Genomic DNA, 14,983 nt, shown 5'->3' with positions numbered 1-14,983 from the left:
AATATAATTGTTTATTTTACTACTAATAATAATAAGAATAATAATAATTCATTTTTATTTTAAAAAACTATACAAGGATCACACTCTATATATTCATGAGTTTGTAATTTCTTAAAATAATGTAGTTAGATAAAACATTGAGATGTTGATTCAAAATCAATTTTATTTTACGTATTGAAAAAATAAATAATGTAATTAGATAAAACATTGGGATGTTGATTCAAAATCAATTTTATTTTACCTATTGAAAAGTTTGTGTGTCATAAATTCTTGAATATTATTATTATTTTAAAAAAGTTCTCTCACTATGTTCTACTTCAAGCTTAAGAGAGTTAGTGTTGTTTTTTAGGGCATTGAAGTGGGTAAATTTTCATAAAACACAGAGTCATTGGAGAAGGAGGAGGAACCTGCAGGTGGTGGGCAAATGAAGGTGCGAGAGGAAGATGAGGAAGTTGCGGGTGGAGGGCGTTGCCACAAACGAAGGCGAGCAGAGGAACAGTGAATTATCGAGTACAATATTCGCTAAATATAACAACAGAAGAATAAAAAGAGTTTGAAGTGATGATGTTGGCACTGATCAATAAGAAATCAAACAAAGAATTAGTTGCTTCAATTGGAAAAATAGGGATTAGGTTTCATCTCTTCCACTCTCATGTATTTTGATTAGCATGTTAATATTAAGTTCTTTTATTGAAATTGATGCCCGTAGAAAATTTATTTATATCGATCTCTTGCATATAAAATTCTTAAGAATGTTTTCTAAATATTGATCTCTCGCATACTTATAAAAACAACTTAGAAATAACACTCAGACGTTAATGGCAATTAACATTTCAAGTTTATCTCTAGCACTCAAATATGCTAAGTATTGATGTTTAGGTCTGAACCCTAAAAATACCTCTCGGTCAGATTTAAGATTCTCCATTTGTCACGGAAAGTTAAAAGTAAAACAACAATACCAATAATCAATCAAGAATCGAATATTAATATATAAAATATCACCTTAATACATAAGAGTTTGAGCAGATTACTCTCAATCCCAAAGGGTAGAATTAGTCACGCATACTTCTAGCACCTTTCATTCTCCCAATTGGGTTACGATTCACTCTATGGTGTTTTCCTCTCAATCTGGCACCCTAGGGTTGAGCCTCTAGCCCTCTATTTATCCTAGTTTTCTAGGGTTAGGTTGCTTCCTGTGTCGCGCTAATGGGCTAAATGATAAAACATAAAAAAAGACCCAATCTTTCTTTGCATCTTTTTCCATTCTGGGACCTTCCGACTTTATCTTTTTAGCTCAAATTATTCTCCTTTATTCCAAATCTTCAATCTTCCTTAGAAATCTGCAATTAACACCAAATTTGAAAATAAAATGCTCTTATTCAAATAAAGATCATAAAAAATATAAAAAGGTATAAATTCATAAATTAGAGATTATTTTATATGTAAATTAGCAATAAATCCTCATAAGTGCCTATATTTTAATATGAAATATTACTAAAATTAGACACTTATCAAGATTCCAATATTAGCATTTGCTTAGGATATTAAATGATTTATTGTGTTTGATTCAGATTACATAGAATTCACATTATACATCATTTTTTAGTGTCAAAACTTATACAATGTTTATATAAACGCTAAAGAATTCACGTCATAAAATTATATAATAAAATAAGTTTGTTAGTTTTAAAAATAAAGAAACTATACTAGTTCTTAGAAAAATTGGAAACTAAAATTAAAAAATGTCCAAAATAGAAAGACTGAGACTCCGAGAGTAGTTAAATAAATTTATTATTTATTTCTCTAAAACAAGATTATTGGTCCATATACAAACAATTGACAAAGTAAAAAGTACTTTTTTAATATAGACATCATTGAGCCAGTACTATATTGCTCCCTAAAATTATTGAAGTGTTAAATTAGTAGTATATCTATAAGACTAAAATTTTAAAACTCTTCAAAATTAAAGAATGAAAATATGCTAGTATGGGTATAGAGAGAGGCTTAAAAATAGTTGATGTGCTGAAAAAAAAAAGGTTAGTAGTATTTTTGATATAACATTAAAAGGTGAGAACTAGCTTTGTTTTTTATGATTGATTGTTCTTACATATCATATATTAGATGAGTTGCGGCCCAAAGTTATATATATATTATTGATTTACACAAGAAGGTGAGAGGGATGAATATATAATATATATTGAGTTTGGAAAATGTGGATAAAATATAGATTTTGTGGATCGTCATTAGGAAGCAAACTTGTAGCTTATTATATACAAGTTGAACTTGAAGTTTCCAAGAAGTATGGTTCTAATAAGAGTGGGTGTTGTTTTTTATATTAGGTAGCTGATGAATGTTGTGTCAGGGGCTCTGCATCGCCACCCTGCTTCCTCCTACTTCATTTATATACATGTCATTCTTCCACTTCTCTTCTCTCTCTTTCACTACTTCACCTCATACATTATCTATTTCTTTAATTCACACCCATCTTTTTAAAATTGCATACAAAAACCTCCTGTATCTTTAAAAATACTATGAGTAAAGTTAGGCATGGTCAAGATAAGGGGACCTAGATTCCACCACTTGTTCGAGCAACCTTGGACCAGCATTGGAGTTCTACAAAATTCTAGAACAAGAGTGTTATTGCCAAGGCAAATCGGGCTGTTAAGAAGGGAGCCTCAGCCTACTGTGGGGGTTCCATATCTACCGCGACTCACTTTGAGAAAATGGTAATATTATTACATTTCTTCTCTTTCTATATTTAATTTAAATACAATCTATTATATCTTTTTATTAAATTTATGTAGATTAAGGAGCTTGAATGACAACCAATTGCTTGGGAGATTGTAGAGAGAACAAAGAAATTGAAGATTGAACAATGGGTCAATGACAAGACTCGCGACCTTGCGGTATGTTTAAAATTTAAGTGATTATTTAATTTTTACTATATGTTTTCTTCGCAATAATCAATTTGACTTTATTTTCAGGAGAAATATAAGAAACGTCGAGAAGAAGCCCAACAACAACAAATGCTTGAAAACGCATCTTCGCAAAACTCTCATGTTGCCTCTATTGATAACAATGAAATATACATCGATGTTGTTGGAGGTGGAAATAAAAAGGGAATATCTATGGTCTTGGTGTATTGAGCAAAAGGTTTAATAGTTCAACAAGTGCTCACTCTGCTACAAGTCAAGCTCCAGTAGTCCATCAAATAGAAGAAATGCGTGAGATTATTCAAAAGTTAAATGATGAACTTATGACAAAACATGTCAAGGAGCGGACACTTGAAGAAAATATGGAGCTATTGATGAAAACTCATGAAAAGCAAAGTGAACGCATGCGCAAACAAGATAAGCAGATGCAAGTCATCCTACAACACATTCAAATGAATAATCCTGCATTAGGCTCTTCAAATCCTACTATCGGTGGACATCATAAAGAAGACCACATTAGAGATGACAGTTCAGAAGAAGATTAGTTGTATGTTGAATTATATAATAGATTTGACTCTTTTAACTAGTTTTCAACAGTTTTAGTTGTGTAGTACGATTTACCTTTAGTTTGAGTACAACTCCTTCTTAAACTATGTATTTGAAGTTCATTTCTATTTAGCTTGATTGAATTTTGAGTATTTATAAGCAGGTTTGATTTCTTTTTTATAAAATGGTCAAAATACAATTTTAAATAGGTATTCATAATACATATAAAAATAGCCACCAAAATCGATTTGGTGGCTATATAGCCACCGAAATCAAATATGTCGCTATAGGGGTCTTTATTTAGCCATTGAATTAGCCACCAAAAGTTTTTTTTTAGCGACTGAAAACGGTGGTCGCTATCACCTTCTATTTCAACCACCAATTTAGCCACCGAAATTTGGGTACCTAATTTGGGTTTTGAATTTTGGTGACCAAATTTTTTGCAATTGATTTAGCCATCGATATTTTTGATTGCTAATTTGGTTTCCGAATTTTGGTGACTAAATTTATCTGCGACGAATTTAGCAACCAAAATTTCGGTTGTTAATTTAGTTTCTAAATTTTGGTGACCAAATTTCCTGCAATCGATTTAGCCACCGAAATTTCGGTTGCAAATTAGCGGCTACTTTATAATTCGGTCGTTAAAGGCTTTGCGACTAGGATTTTCGCTTCCATCTTTATTTGGTGATTGTTTCGGTCGCAAATATGTTTAGCGACCATTATAGTGCTTTTAGCAACCGAATTTGATAGTCGCTAAAAGTGAGTTATTTTTTTAGTGACATGGACCAGAAAGTGAGGATGAGAGAGGGTAAAAAAAAGTAAATAATAGTGTGAGATGTGGAGTCTTGTAAAGGTGCCACTTGTCGCGCTTAGAAAGAACCATAATTTGGTACTCATTGATTGAGAGTGTATAATATTCCTCTTATGGTAAAATTTCATTTTGAATTTTTTGTGTGAAATTTTTTTTGATGTTGAAACTTTGAGAAAGTTTTCGTCTAAATGAATTCCATTTGTATTATAGATAGATATTGAAAAAGACTTGCGAATTGTTTTATACATAGTTGACACTGTCAATAATATCGAACATAGTTTTCAACATGCTAAGAATATCAATTGATTCAGTAATCATATGCATCCATCTCACGATATTTATTTTGATAACTAATTATTTACAGTTTAATATAGAATCCAAGATGCACAAAGACTTGTAGATTCTTCAACAAGATCTAAACCAAGTTGAACGTTAGTAACCCATCATTACGCATACCAAAATCAAAGTAACAAAGTTACCTTTTTTTTTTTGTCTCTCACTACCCACTTCCACCTAAGATTTAGACCGTTGCTAAATTAAACCTTTTCACTTTGTGAAGTTCCATTGGTGAAAGGCAAATAATCCCAAGAATAAGTTGTATTAAACTGTTGATTACTCAATCAGCCACAGATACAAAAAAGAGAAAAGAGATTGCTGAAACCTTCAATTTCTTCAAATATTCTTATCATTAATCATGGCTGACACAAACACAAACAGCAACATCTCACAGCCTGAAACCCATCAACCAAACCCCAATTTTGAGCCTCTCTTGCATGCCCTTGATCCCATATCACTGATCCTCAACCAGAATTCCATTTCTGACAACCCTTTTCCTCTGAGACTCACCTCAGTGGACAGTTTCGTATTGGAGAGAGGACCCAACTACACTGCATATGCCCAGTTGAGAAAATCCAGGTTGCACGTGAAGTGCTTGATGCAAGACCAGCAACAAAAGGCTCAGGTATTGGAACCATCCATAAAACCTCCAACACCACCAAGGAAGAAACAGGTCAAGTTTCAAGCTTGTGAGAGTCACTCAAAAGGGTCCTTTTCTGTTGCTCAGTCAGTGCCAGATTTTTCTGCTTCATTAAGAAAAGAGAATAGGAAGCCTGGGAACGCTTTGCCTTCAATGACACCACCGAGCAAGAGTGACAATGGGGTGGTGTTGAGTTCAAGGGGGAGCAAGTCAGTGAGTGGAGGGGAGAAGAAGAAAGGTGGTGGTGGTAGTGTGATGGCACGGAAGAGCTATGCCTGCATTGCTGAACTTAAGGGTTTGTCTTCTGCTACAGCCATTGCCATCAATGGTGAAGGTAGAGGTGGAGGAAGGAGTAACAAGGTGATGGGAAAGACAGTTTCAGGACACCACAGAAAGTTTTGAATGTTGGTGTTGTGGAAATATTGCTTCCTTAAATTTGGAATTGTTCTTTATTAATTGAATGGCTTTGAGAGGCTCTGGCAATGGTTGTGTGATCTATCTTTTATTATTTTTTATTTCCATTCATTCTATTTTGTGATCTCTTTCTCAGGAACTTACAGTATGATGTAAACTTGTAAAGTGAAGGTGTATGTAAAAGTGTTTCTCACTGTAACACTGATATAGGAAATACATAGTTTTACCTTCTTTAAATGCACTTGTTCATTTTTGTGTTTTGAAATGAAGTATCTTCTATCCAAAGATTCAAAATAGGTCTATGATTTGTTACTGATGTTTAACCCAAATTATGCCATTCACCTCTTCCTACATTCTACTAGTAATATTGTAATTGCCAAATTTTGGGAAAGAAATTTTTCTTTTCCTTTCTTAATAAAATTCCTACACTAGTTTTTGTTACCAACCTTTCGGTTTAAAGATTTTAGTGAAATCTTTCTGTTTCTTTCTGGCATGCTTTAAAAGGGGAAAATGTCAACTTTTTCTTTATTATGTTTTGATCTTAAAATGTTTTTTTTTTTCTTGAAAGAACATAGAAACAAATCAAGCTTCAATCTTATGATCACCAACTTACATTAATCATCAAAGAAGGCAATAAAGGTGACTTTGAGGCAAATTACACTAAAAAAATTAAAATAAACATCATGAACATGGGATGCTAGCTATCCATAACTTACATTAATCATCAAAGAAGACAATAAATGTGAGTTTAAGGATCAATTTGCAGAGCCTTAATGGATTAAAATGTTTGCTATAATAATTTCAGACTAGTTAAAAAGATTAAAGTCCACAAGCTCAAGGGGAGCATTCAATTTGCAGAGCCCATCTTAAATTGTTTTGCTTCTGTGTATCAGTTTAATAGACTATGATATAAAGTTTGATGTCTTTAAGCAACAATGATTTTCAATACAAAGTTTATCTATAGCTTGTCCAGAGTATGTTAGGCAAGTCTTAGAAACCCTTAAGAAGTAAAAATTGTATGTTAATCCAACTAAATGTGTGTCTGCAATAGACCACATACTTCCTAGGATTTGTTATGAGTTCAAAAGGGATGCAGGTGGATAAAGAAAAAGGTAACAATTAGATATTGGCCTACACCCACCAATGTTAGTGAGGTACAAAACTTTCATGGACTTGCTAGTTTTTATAGAAGGTTTGTAAAGGACTTTAGTACCATTGTCGCACCTCTCAATGCCATAGTAAAGAAGGATGTAGTGTTTAAATGGGGCAAAAAACAAGAAAAAACTTTTGAAACTTTTAAAGATAAATTGACCAAGGCATCCATTTTAGCACTTTCCAACTTTACTAAGACATTTGAAATTGAATGTGATGCCTCCAACATAGGCATTAGGGCTATCCTCCTTCAATAGGATCACCCCATAGCTTACTTTAGTGAGAAACTTAGGAAGTCATCTCTATTAATCAGCCTATGATAAGGAACTTTATGCTCTTGTGAGAGCCTTACAAAATTGGCAACATTATCTTTTCCCAAAGGAATTTGTGATACATAGTTATCATGAATCCCTAAAATATTTGAAAGGCCAAAGCAAGCTCAACAAGAGACATGTCAAATGTGTAGAGTTTATTGAGCAATTTCCTTATGTGATCAAACATAGCAAGGTAAAGCTAATGTGGTTGGGGATGCTCTTTCAAGAAGGCATACATTAGATATTACCTACTTGGGCTTTGATCACATAAAAGAAATCTATAAAGATGACATTGATTCTTCTCACATCTATCAAGCTCAAAAGGAGGACACATGAGGGTGGACTTATGGAAAAAATAGCTATGCTATGGAAGAAATGTGGTTATCTATATAAAAGAAATAATTATGTTGAACGAAATTAATTTTAAATATTTTCCTTAATTTATCATTTTTAATATTTAGTTTTTGCATGAATTAAATATTTCTTAAATAAATTATCAATAACTAAAAATAATAATATATTATTATATAAATTATTTTTATATGTTAAATTATTTATTTATTATAAAATTTAATTACACCATAGTTCATTTATTGTAAAATTTAATTATATAAATTAAACATTTAATTTATTAATAAAAAAAATACTAAAATACTAGTAGAGTATAACATCGAAAAGTAAACCATGATGCATAATTTAATGATTTTCGAAATACTACTATTATTGAAAATACACACGGCCACACACTTACATGTCTATCTTTTTTTATAATAATAAAAAAATATCACATTTTAAAAAATAATTGTAATAAATAAATGAATTAAAAAAATATTCCTAAAATTTGTATTAAAGTTAGAAAAATAAGTCATAAAATCTATTTTTTATTAATTTTTATAATGTTAAAATTGTATATTAAGAATGTTTGTAATTTTCCTTTAAAATAAGAAGTAAAATTATAATTAAAAAGTAATAAAAACATGCACTTGGAAACACTTTTATTACATGTAACTATCTGAGAATGATATTAAAAATATGAAAATAATATAATTTAGAAACATATATAATTTTATTTTAAGGAATATGTGGTGATTAGTTTGAAGGAAATAACGTATGTAGTTATTTTTTTAGGAGAGAAAAAGACTTTTTAATTATGTATTGTATTAAATAATTTATTTTCTTAAAAAGTAAAATTTTCTAATTAAAGATAGAAAAATAGTTAACAAAATATATATTTCTTATAATGATAAAAATTTATTTCTTTTATAAGGATAATGATATGATATAATGATAATATATATGTATATAATAGTAGTTATAAAATATTTTAATTTTTATTAATCGTTATAATTTTATAATAAATCTGGTTAATTTTTTCCATATAAAAATATTTAAAAAGTTGTTTAACCAATATACAAATACCAGTAAAAAGGAGTAAAAAATATATATGAAAAAGAAGTTACAAACTTCAATCTCTATTATTAAGTGCTATAAATTTAAATCATTAATTTTTAATGGCCTTCCTTAAAGATAATACCTTGTAATTTATTACAAGAGTAAAAATATCTTTAAATTAAATTAATATAAAAATAAAAATGTGGTTGCTCAGTCTATTTTGATCCACCTAAAAATAAAGGTTAAAATAGACTAATGCAATAAAAATTGTGGATTAGTTTTGTTAAAAATTTATGCACTAATTCGCATAAGTAAAATCTTAAAAACATTATATATAAATATTATGATAACAATTTTATTTTAATTTTTTACAACTTTCGTATTAATTAAATAATGCTCATTTAAATTCTGATAGGTTGTCAAAAGTCAATTGTCCACCATCTTCTTTCTTTATTCTGTCACCGCTTCAAATCATAAACATTACGTATCTAATCCAAAATCATATATACGAACAAAAATCCAAAATAATTTTATAACTTTAGTCAAATTCTTGCTTCCACAGTAAGAAAACCAATGAAAACAAAGAAAAACTCACTACTTTTCTGCTCTTTACTTTTTTTAAAGATTTTTCTTCAACCGTAGTCAAATCCCACCATGCATAATAAAAAATTCTTCAGTTGAATTGGTGTCAGAATATATCTCTTAAAAATAAACTAGATAATTAAAAGAGAAACCTCTTTGAAAAAAGGGAGAATTCCCAGATTCAAAGTTATCAACTTTCGTATTGAGAAAATTGAAATCCAAAATAAAATACTCTGGTAATTTCATTCACATTTTCCTTTATTTATGTATTTATTTTTAAAATTTACTTGGTTATTGGGTATAGTTTCTTCACCACATATCTTATCTTTTTTCCTGAGTCAGATATTCCATACTTTGCGGATCCCATTCATGTTGTTTCCAATAAAATAATGATTAAATCCATAGTGCATCACAGACCCTCAGAGCTTTACCGGTGCCACCCTTTGAATGGTTGGCATTTGCATAAAAACTAGTAAAAGTGAAAGAAAAAAAAAGTTATTCTTTTCGATATTCTATTCTCATTACCCAGTGTTCTTTTTAATATCTACATATTTTTTTCCAAAAGGGGTGTGTCAGAGTCTGTTTCCTATGATTATGTTTCTGGGTACATAGATCAGGTTGAATCCAAGTGTTTGGGGTGGTGCAGAATTCAGAGCAAGTCTGCAGAGGAAGAGGAATAATAGGAGAGAGGTCATAAGGGTGTCAAGATCAATGGTGTTACCAGGTGTTGATAGAGGATTGAAGAAGATTTTGAATGCAAATATGGATGAAGTGGGTGCCAGAAGGCGGGCACGTGAGGCCTTCAAGGATATTCAGCTTGGAATTGATCACATATTGTTTAAGGTTTGGTTTTGTTTTGTTTCTTTTGTTTTGGTGTTGTTTGTGGAATTGAGTAATTCTAAACCATTTTTTTTGTTTCCAATATGCTTGATTTTTGTCTTGTGAGTGAACTTTTTGCTGTTTGATTATGAGGGACTTGCAAAATATTTGGTTTTGGCCTTTCTTTTTTCTTATTTTTCTCTTTCTTAATGCTAAGGATATTAATTGGTGGACTACATGGTTGTTGAACATGTTCAACATGGTTAAATAGATTTGAAACTTTGACTTTCAGATTTCTGGTTTGCAGTGCCAAATCCTTTGGAAAGAGGAAGATACTGTTCTGACTTAGCTTCTTTTTGGTAATGGGTAGGGAGGGTTTGTTTGTTATGTTCTGTTGCAGCTATTAATTGTAAGATGAATTCCTCTTCAAAATAGTTTACCCTAATTTTTTAAGCAAAAAAAAAGTGATTTTAGTATAGTTTCTGTTAAACTTGATTATATGGATGAATTCTTAAGGCTAATTTTTAAAATTCAAATTGAAATGAGATGAGTGATGAACACTTAAATTATAATTTGTCATAAGGGAGAGCGTGGTTTCTACTGTAGCCATTAAATGTAGTAGAATTGGGAACTCTGTACTTAAATGCAACGGGGTCAGCCTTCAATACAACTACAATAGTATATAGTTACAAGAGGAAAAGTGTCAGGTAGGTACCCTTTCAAAATTCAAAACACTATTTAATTTAATATTATTTGACTATGTTATTCAATAATTTAGGGTAAAAAAATGTCAATTTCTAAAGTCATTGTTGTATAAATATAATGCTCATTTACCCAATTATTCAAACGATTAAATTTACTGAAATAATCATTGGAGCAATTCTTACATGAGCACGGTGAGTGGAATGTTGAAGCTTTTTTATTTTTCTAAGTTTTTCATTGGTTGTGACTTCTGAGCATTTACTGGTGCAAACTGGCTCCAATTTCTAGTGTAAATGTGTGGCATGAATGACCCAATAAAAATTGTGTTACAGAGATTTTGAAAAGACATCTCAGGAACATGTTGGGATTCACAATAATTAACATAGTTGAGTGAATTTCTTGAGTAGTTAATGTTCCTTAAACATATTAGGTTGTTTTTTTCTTGGACTCTACCATATGCAATTAGATCTGTACATTTTTTTTCTCCATTCTGTTTCAACCCATCAATTTATTGCCATTTTCATAGTCTTGTCTTTTGATATTTAACGTTTTGGTGCAGGGATAATTTTTGTTGGGGGTGCAGTGATTGTTTTAACTGATATTTTATTTCACTTTAAATCAGTGCAATTTTAGTTCCTTTAAATGTTAACATCCATTCTTTTGTGTTTGCTGTTTTTCAGACTCCATGTGATGGAATAAAAATGGAAGAGGTTAGTGAAAAAATTAGTCTTCAACGCTTTCATGCAATTTATGTTTCTTCTGAGTAGTTACTAAGAAAACTGATGATTGGCTAACTATTTCTATGAATCATCATCAATGCCAACTATTGTCCTGTTTTGCTATTGACATATGATTATCACTTAATTTGTGTGGTATGCAACAGTCATATGAGAAGAACTCAAAGGGACTAGAAATTTTCTGCAAAAGTTGGATTCCTGAAGCATCTACGCCCAAAGCAGCACTGTTTTACTGTCATGGTTATGGAGACACTTGCTCCTTTTTCTTTGAAGGCATGTAGCTGGTACTTAGACTTGGTAGTTGTAAGTAACTAAATTCATTTATCTTGAGGATTAGCAACTCAATGGTATCATGGACTTTTTGCAGGAATTGCTAGAAAGATGGCATCATCTGGATATGCAGTTTTTGCCATGGATTATCCAGGATTTGGTCTTTCAGAAGGTCTTCATTGCTTTATTCCCAGTTTTGATGGACTTGTTGATGATGTTATTGAGCATTACTCTAAAATCAAAGGTAACCTACCTATACTCCCATCAACCCCCAAGTCATGAAATTCTTCAATAGTACATTGCGTCCTGGTGGTTTGTGATTATGCTTACTTTTTAGTTTGGACAGAGTTAAGGGATCTTAAACTAGTATTTACTTTTGTATAAAGTATTTGATCCATTCCTTCTGAAAGTAGTCTATACTATTATTCACTGCTCAAAATATGAAGAATATCAGAAAAAATAACAGTAAATTAATGAGCTGTCTTCCAATGGTATTGAGTAGGAAATGAGTAGAATTAGACACCAAAGGGTCTAAGCAAAAATATTTTTGATTGCTTTTCAAGGATATTATATATATATATATATATATATATATATATATATATATACAATCAAGGCAGTAGCTAAAGTGAATCTGTCAAATAGATGTCCTGCAAATAGACTTACAGGGAATTATTGGTGAGCTCTTGGCATGATGAATTGATAAGCTATGAGTTGTGTTTCTAATGAAGGAAATATCTCAGCTGGTGACCCATGAGTGTGATTAAGTGTTCAGAAAAAGGCATTTAGCTTAGTTGTTAGTGTTTGCCTATATTCTTCTTTACCTGGAAAATAGAACTGTGACTTTAGTGGACACATTGAAACATTCTTAAGAAATTCTAAATGTTACATCTATTTGATTTTTCTGGGGAAACAAGTTAAACAATTTAATACCAAGGAATACTGTATTAGGAGATTGAATGGTTTGTTAGTAGGTGGTGATCAGTTAGTTTGTTGATGGTTAGTTACTAGTAAGTTCTCAATAGATCAAACACCATTGTATCTCACTCATCATCTTTTAACCAATCAATATGATTCTTTGTGATTGCTTCTCTCAAACTACTCAGCATTAGCCTTTGATCTCTATCCTTCTCATCCTCTCATTACTTACATGTTGATTCCGTTGTATTCATTCAAAAGATTTTGTTCATGTTGCAGAAAATCCAGAGTTCCGTTCTCTTCCCAGCTTCCTATTTGGACAGTCCATGGGTGGAGCTGTTGTATTAAAGATACACCTGAAGCAACCTAAGGCATGGGATGGCGCCATTCTTGTTGCACCTATGTGTAAGGTATTTTTCTTGAACACTATCATGTATGGAGTTCTGGCTATTCTTTGCTTTGATCTCCCTTTGACCAGAAAATCTGTGTAGATTGCAGATGACATGGTTCCACCAAAGTTGCTCACTAATATCTTGATTGGTTTAGCCAATGTTTTACCAAAGCATAAATTGGTTCCAAACAAGGATTTAGCAGAGGCAGCATTCAGAGATTTAAAGAAGAAGGAACAGGTTTGTATTTTGTGATGTAGTCCAACAGAATGTTACTTTTGCTCAGCTAATGTTAATCAAAGATTCATCTTTCCTTCCGCGCCTCTTATTGACTCCATTTTTCTCCAATTGTTTTCATGCATTTGTTTTTTTGGTAATGTGTGTTAGGTAGTAGAGATTCACACGTTTCTAATGTCTTTGCAGACTGCTTACAATGTTATTGCTTACAAGGATAAACCACGCTTGCAGAGTGCTGTAGAAATGCTTAGAACTACTCAAGAAATTGAACGGCGATTGAAAGAAGTATGTTCTGATCTTCTGGTTTGTCTAAACTAAGTGGTTGGAAGAAATTTTGGTAAAAGTCATATGTCCAAAAGGATCACAGCACAAATCTTTTGTGGCAAAGGCAAGGATGCTAGTGTAGGAATATATTTCATCTAAAACTAGTTCACTAGTTGAAACTGGTGCATATAAATCCTATAACAACCCTTAAAACATGTCAGGCAATACCCTTAAAATTTCCTGATGTTTAAGAATCGTTAGTAAGTCATGTCTTGAGGATTATGCAGAAACATTGAATAGTGATCCTTTCAAGACTACCCTTTTGCTCTGGCTTCCAAAGACACCACTCTACTTCATATATTGGGCATTTCAATTGATCTTCCTCTCTTAATTATATTATGATCTTCAACTAATAATACTGTGTGGTTGGAACAACTGGACTATCTAATAGTTCCTCGTGCTTTTAGTTTGATCAAGTGTTCTTCTTAGAACTACTGTTTAAATCCGAAATTTCCCTGTTTTCATCTGGACCATATTCTGTAAATGTAATAAAATTTATGCATCTTCACATGTAATTGATTATGATTGCAGGTTTCTCTACCATTATTGATCCTTCATGGAAAGGCAGACACTGTGACTGATCCATCAGTGAGCAAAACCTTGTATGAGAATGCAAGCTGTTCAGATAAGAAGCTTAAGCTTTATGAAGATGCCTACCATGCTCTTCTGGAGGGTGAACCTGATGAAGTAATAATTGAAGTTTTTGGTGACATCATCTCTTGGCTTGATGAACACTCCTTGAAACAGAACCAACCTTCCTCCTAATACTGATAAATTATTTTTGATATCTTCTGATAGATGAGTATTTTTATTCAGATTGTTTCAAGCAATGGAAAATAGAAAGCTACCTTTAAAGTTGTCTATTTTTTGCTGCTTAAGTTTAGCCAATACACCATAACCTTGTTTTATGTATATAACATACAAGGTTTATATATATACTTCTTTTTTTCTATTTCTTCTGTACATTTAATTTTTATATATCTTAAAACTTTACATAATAAGAAAAAAAATTGTTTGGCATGGTGCAGAATACTAAAATAGATGTGTGACAACATGGTGTGTCTTTTTCCTTTTAGTATTTTACATTCTCTTGGTTTGTGACTAACCAAGTTCCAATCAACTTAGTGTGTTTGGATTATTGTATCACATCTTAACGGTGCCATCAGAGAGGAATAATTTCCTACTTAGTTACAAAAGAATAATTCATCTAATGTAAATAAATCTTGTAAGTTAAAATCATAATTTATTAAGAGATATTTAATTTCATCATTTCTAATTCCATCTGTTTTATCATTCAAAACATTAATGTCTAAATCATTTTAAGGTGTAGATTTATCTTTTACCACTTGGATTAGAACCATATTTACATCCAAATCCAAAGATGGAAACATGTTTTCCTCCAAATCCAAGTTAATATAATATTTCATGTTATCCATTCTCATCTTCCATAGTCCACTTATTATTTTA

The 14,983-nt window shown here is 31.3% G+C and overlaps 2 protein-coding genes across 4 annotated transcripts; both read left to right on the top strand.

Moving 5' to 3' along the window:
* The first annotated feature begins 4,735 nt into the window (after positions 1 to 4,735).
* On the top strand, positions 4,736 to 5,918 carry LOC137836423 (uncharacterized). The gene has a single exon (XM_068645141.1). It carries the CDS (start codon positions 4,985 to 4,987, stop codon positions 5,666 to 5,668), a length of 684 nt encoding a protein of 227 aa, XP_068501242.1. The 5' UTR covers positions 4,736 to 4,984; the 3' UTR covers positions 5,669 to 5,918.
* A 3,391-nt stretch (positions 5,919 to 9,309) lies between these two features.
* On the top strand, positions 9,310 to 14,468 carry LOC137837218 (caffeoylshikimate esterase-like). 3 transcript variants are annotated; one of them, XM_068646153.1, is made up of 9 exons: positions 9,495 to 9,570; positions 9,767 to 9,963; positions 11,322 to 11,351; positions 11,525 to 11,651; positions 11,746 to 11,892; positions 12,846 to 12,976; positions 13,058 to 13,195; positions 13,379 to 13,477; positions 14,048 to 14,468. In XM_068646153.1, the coding sequence occupies exons 1-9, from the start codon at positions 9,510 to 9,512 to the stop codon at positions 14,279 to 14,281; spliced, it is 1,164 nt and encodes a 387-aa protein (XP_068502254.1). In that variant the 5' UTR covers positions 9,495 to 9,509; the 3' UTR covers positions 14,282 to 14,468. The 3 variants fall into 3 exon arrangements, 2 of the variants coding, with proteins under 2 accessions (XP_068502252.1, XP_068502254.1); XM_068646151.1 differs by having other exon boundaries at positions 9,310 to 9,963; XR_011085397.1 differs by having other exon boundaries at positions 9,412 to 9,963; positions 13,379 to 13,580.
* Positions 14,469 to 14,983: the final 515 nt, after the last annotated feature.

Source organism: Phaseolus vulgaris, chromosome 4 (assembly GCF_000499845.2).
Source record: "Phaseolus vulgaris cultivar G19833 chromosome 4, P. vulgaris v2.0, whole genome shotgun sequence".
Taxonomy (NCBI): domain Eukaryota; kingdom Viridiplantae; phylum Streptophyta; class Magnoliopsida; order Fabales; family Fabaceae; genus Phaseolus; species Phaseolus vulgaris.
Note: the sequence above shows the minus strand (reverse complement) of the source record. Positions and strands in the feature narration are given on the sequence as shown.

Excerpts from the sequence above, each read along its gene's own strand:
- LOC137836423 (XM_068645141.1), top strand. The coding sequence starts at position 4,985 with ATGGCTGACACAAACACAAACAGCAACATCTCACAGCCTGAAACCCAT.
- LOC137837218 (XM_068646153.1), top strand. The coding sequence starts at position 9,510 with ATGATTAAATCCATAGTGCATCACAGACCCTCAGAGCTTTACCGGTGC. Across the intron at positions 11,652-11,745 it reads TTGCTCCTTTTTCTTTGAAG|GAATTGCTAGAAAGATGGCA; the intron begins GCATGTAGCTGG and ends GACTTTTTGCAG. Across the intron at positions 13,196-13,378 it reads ATTTAAAGAAGAAGGAACAG|ACTGCTTACAATGTTATTGC; the intron begins GTTTGTATTTTG and ends ATGTCTTTGCAG.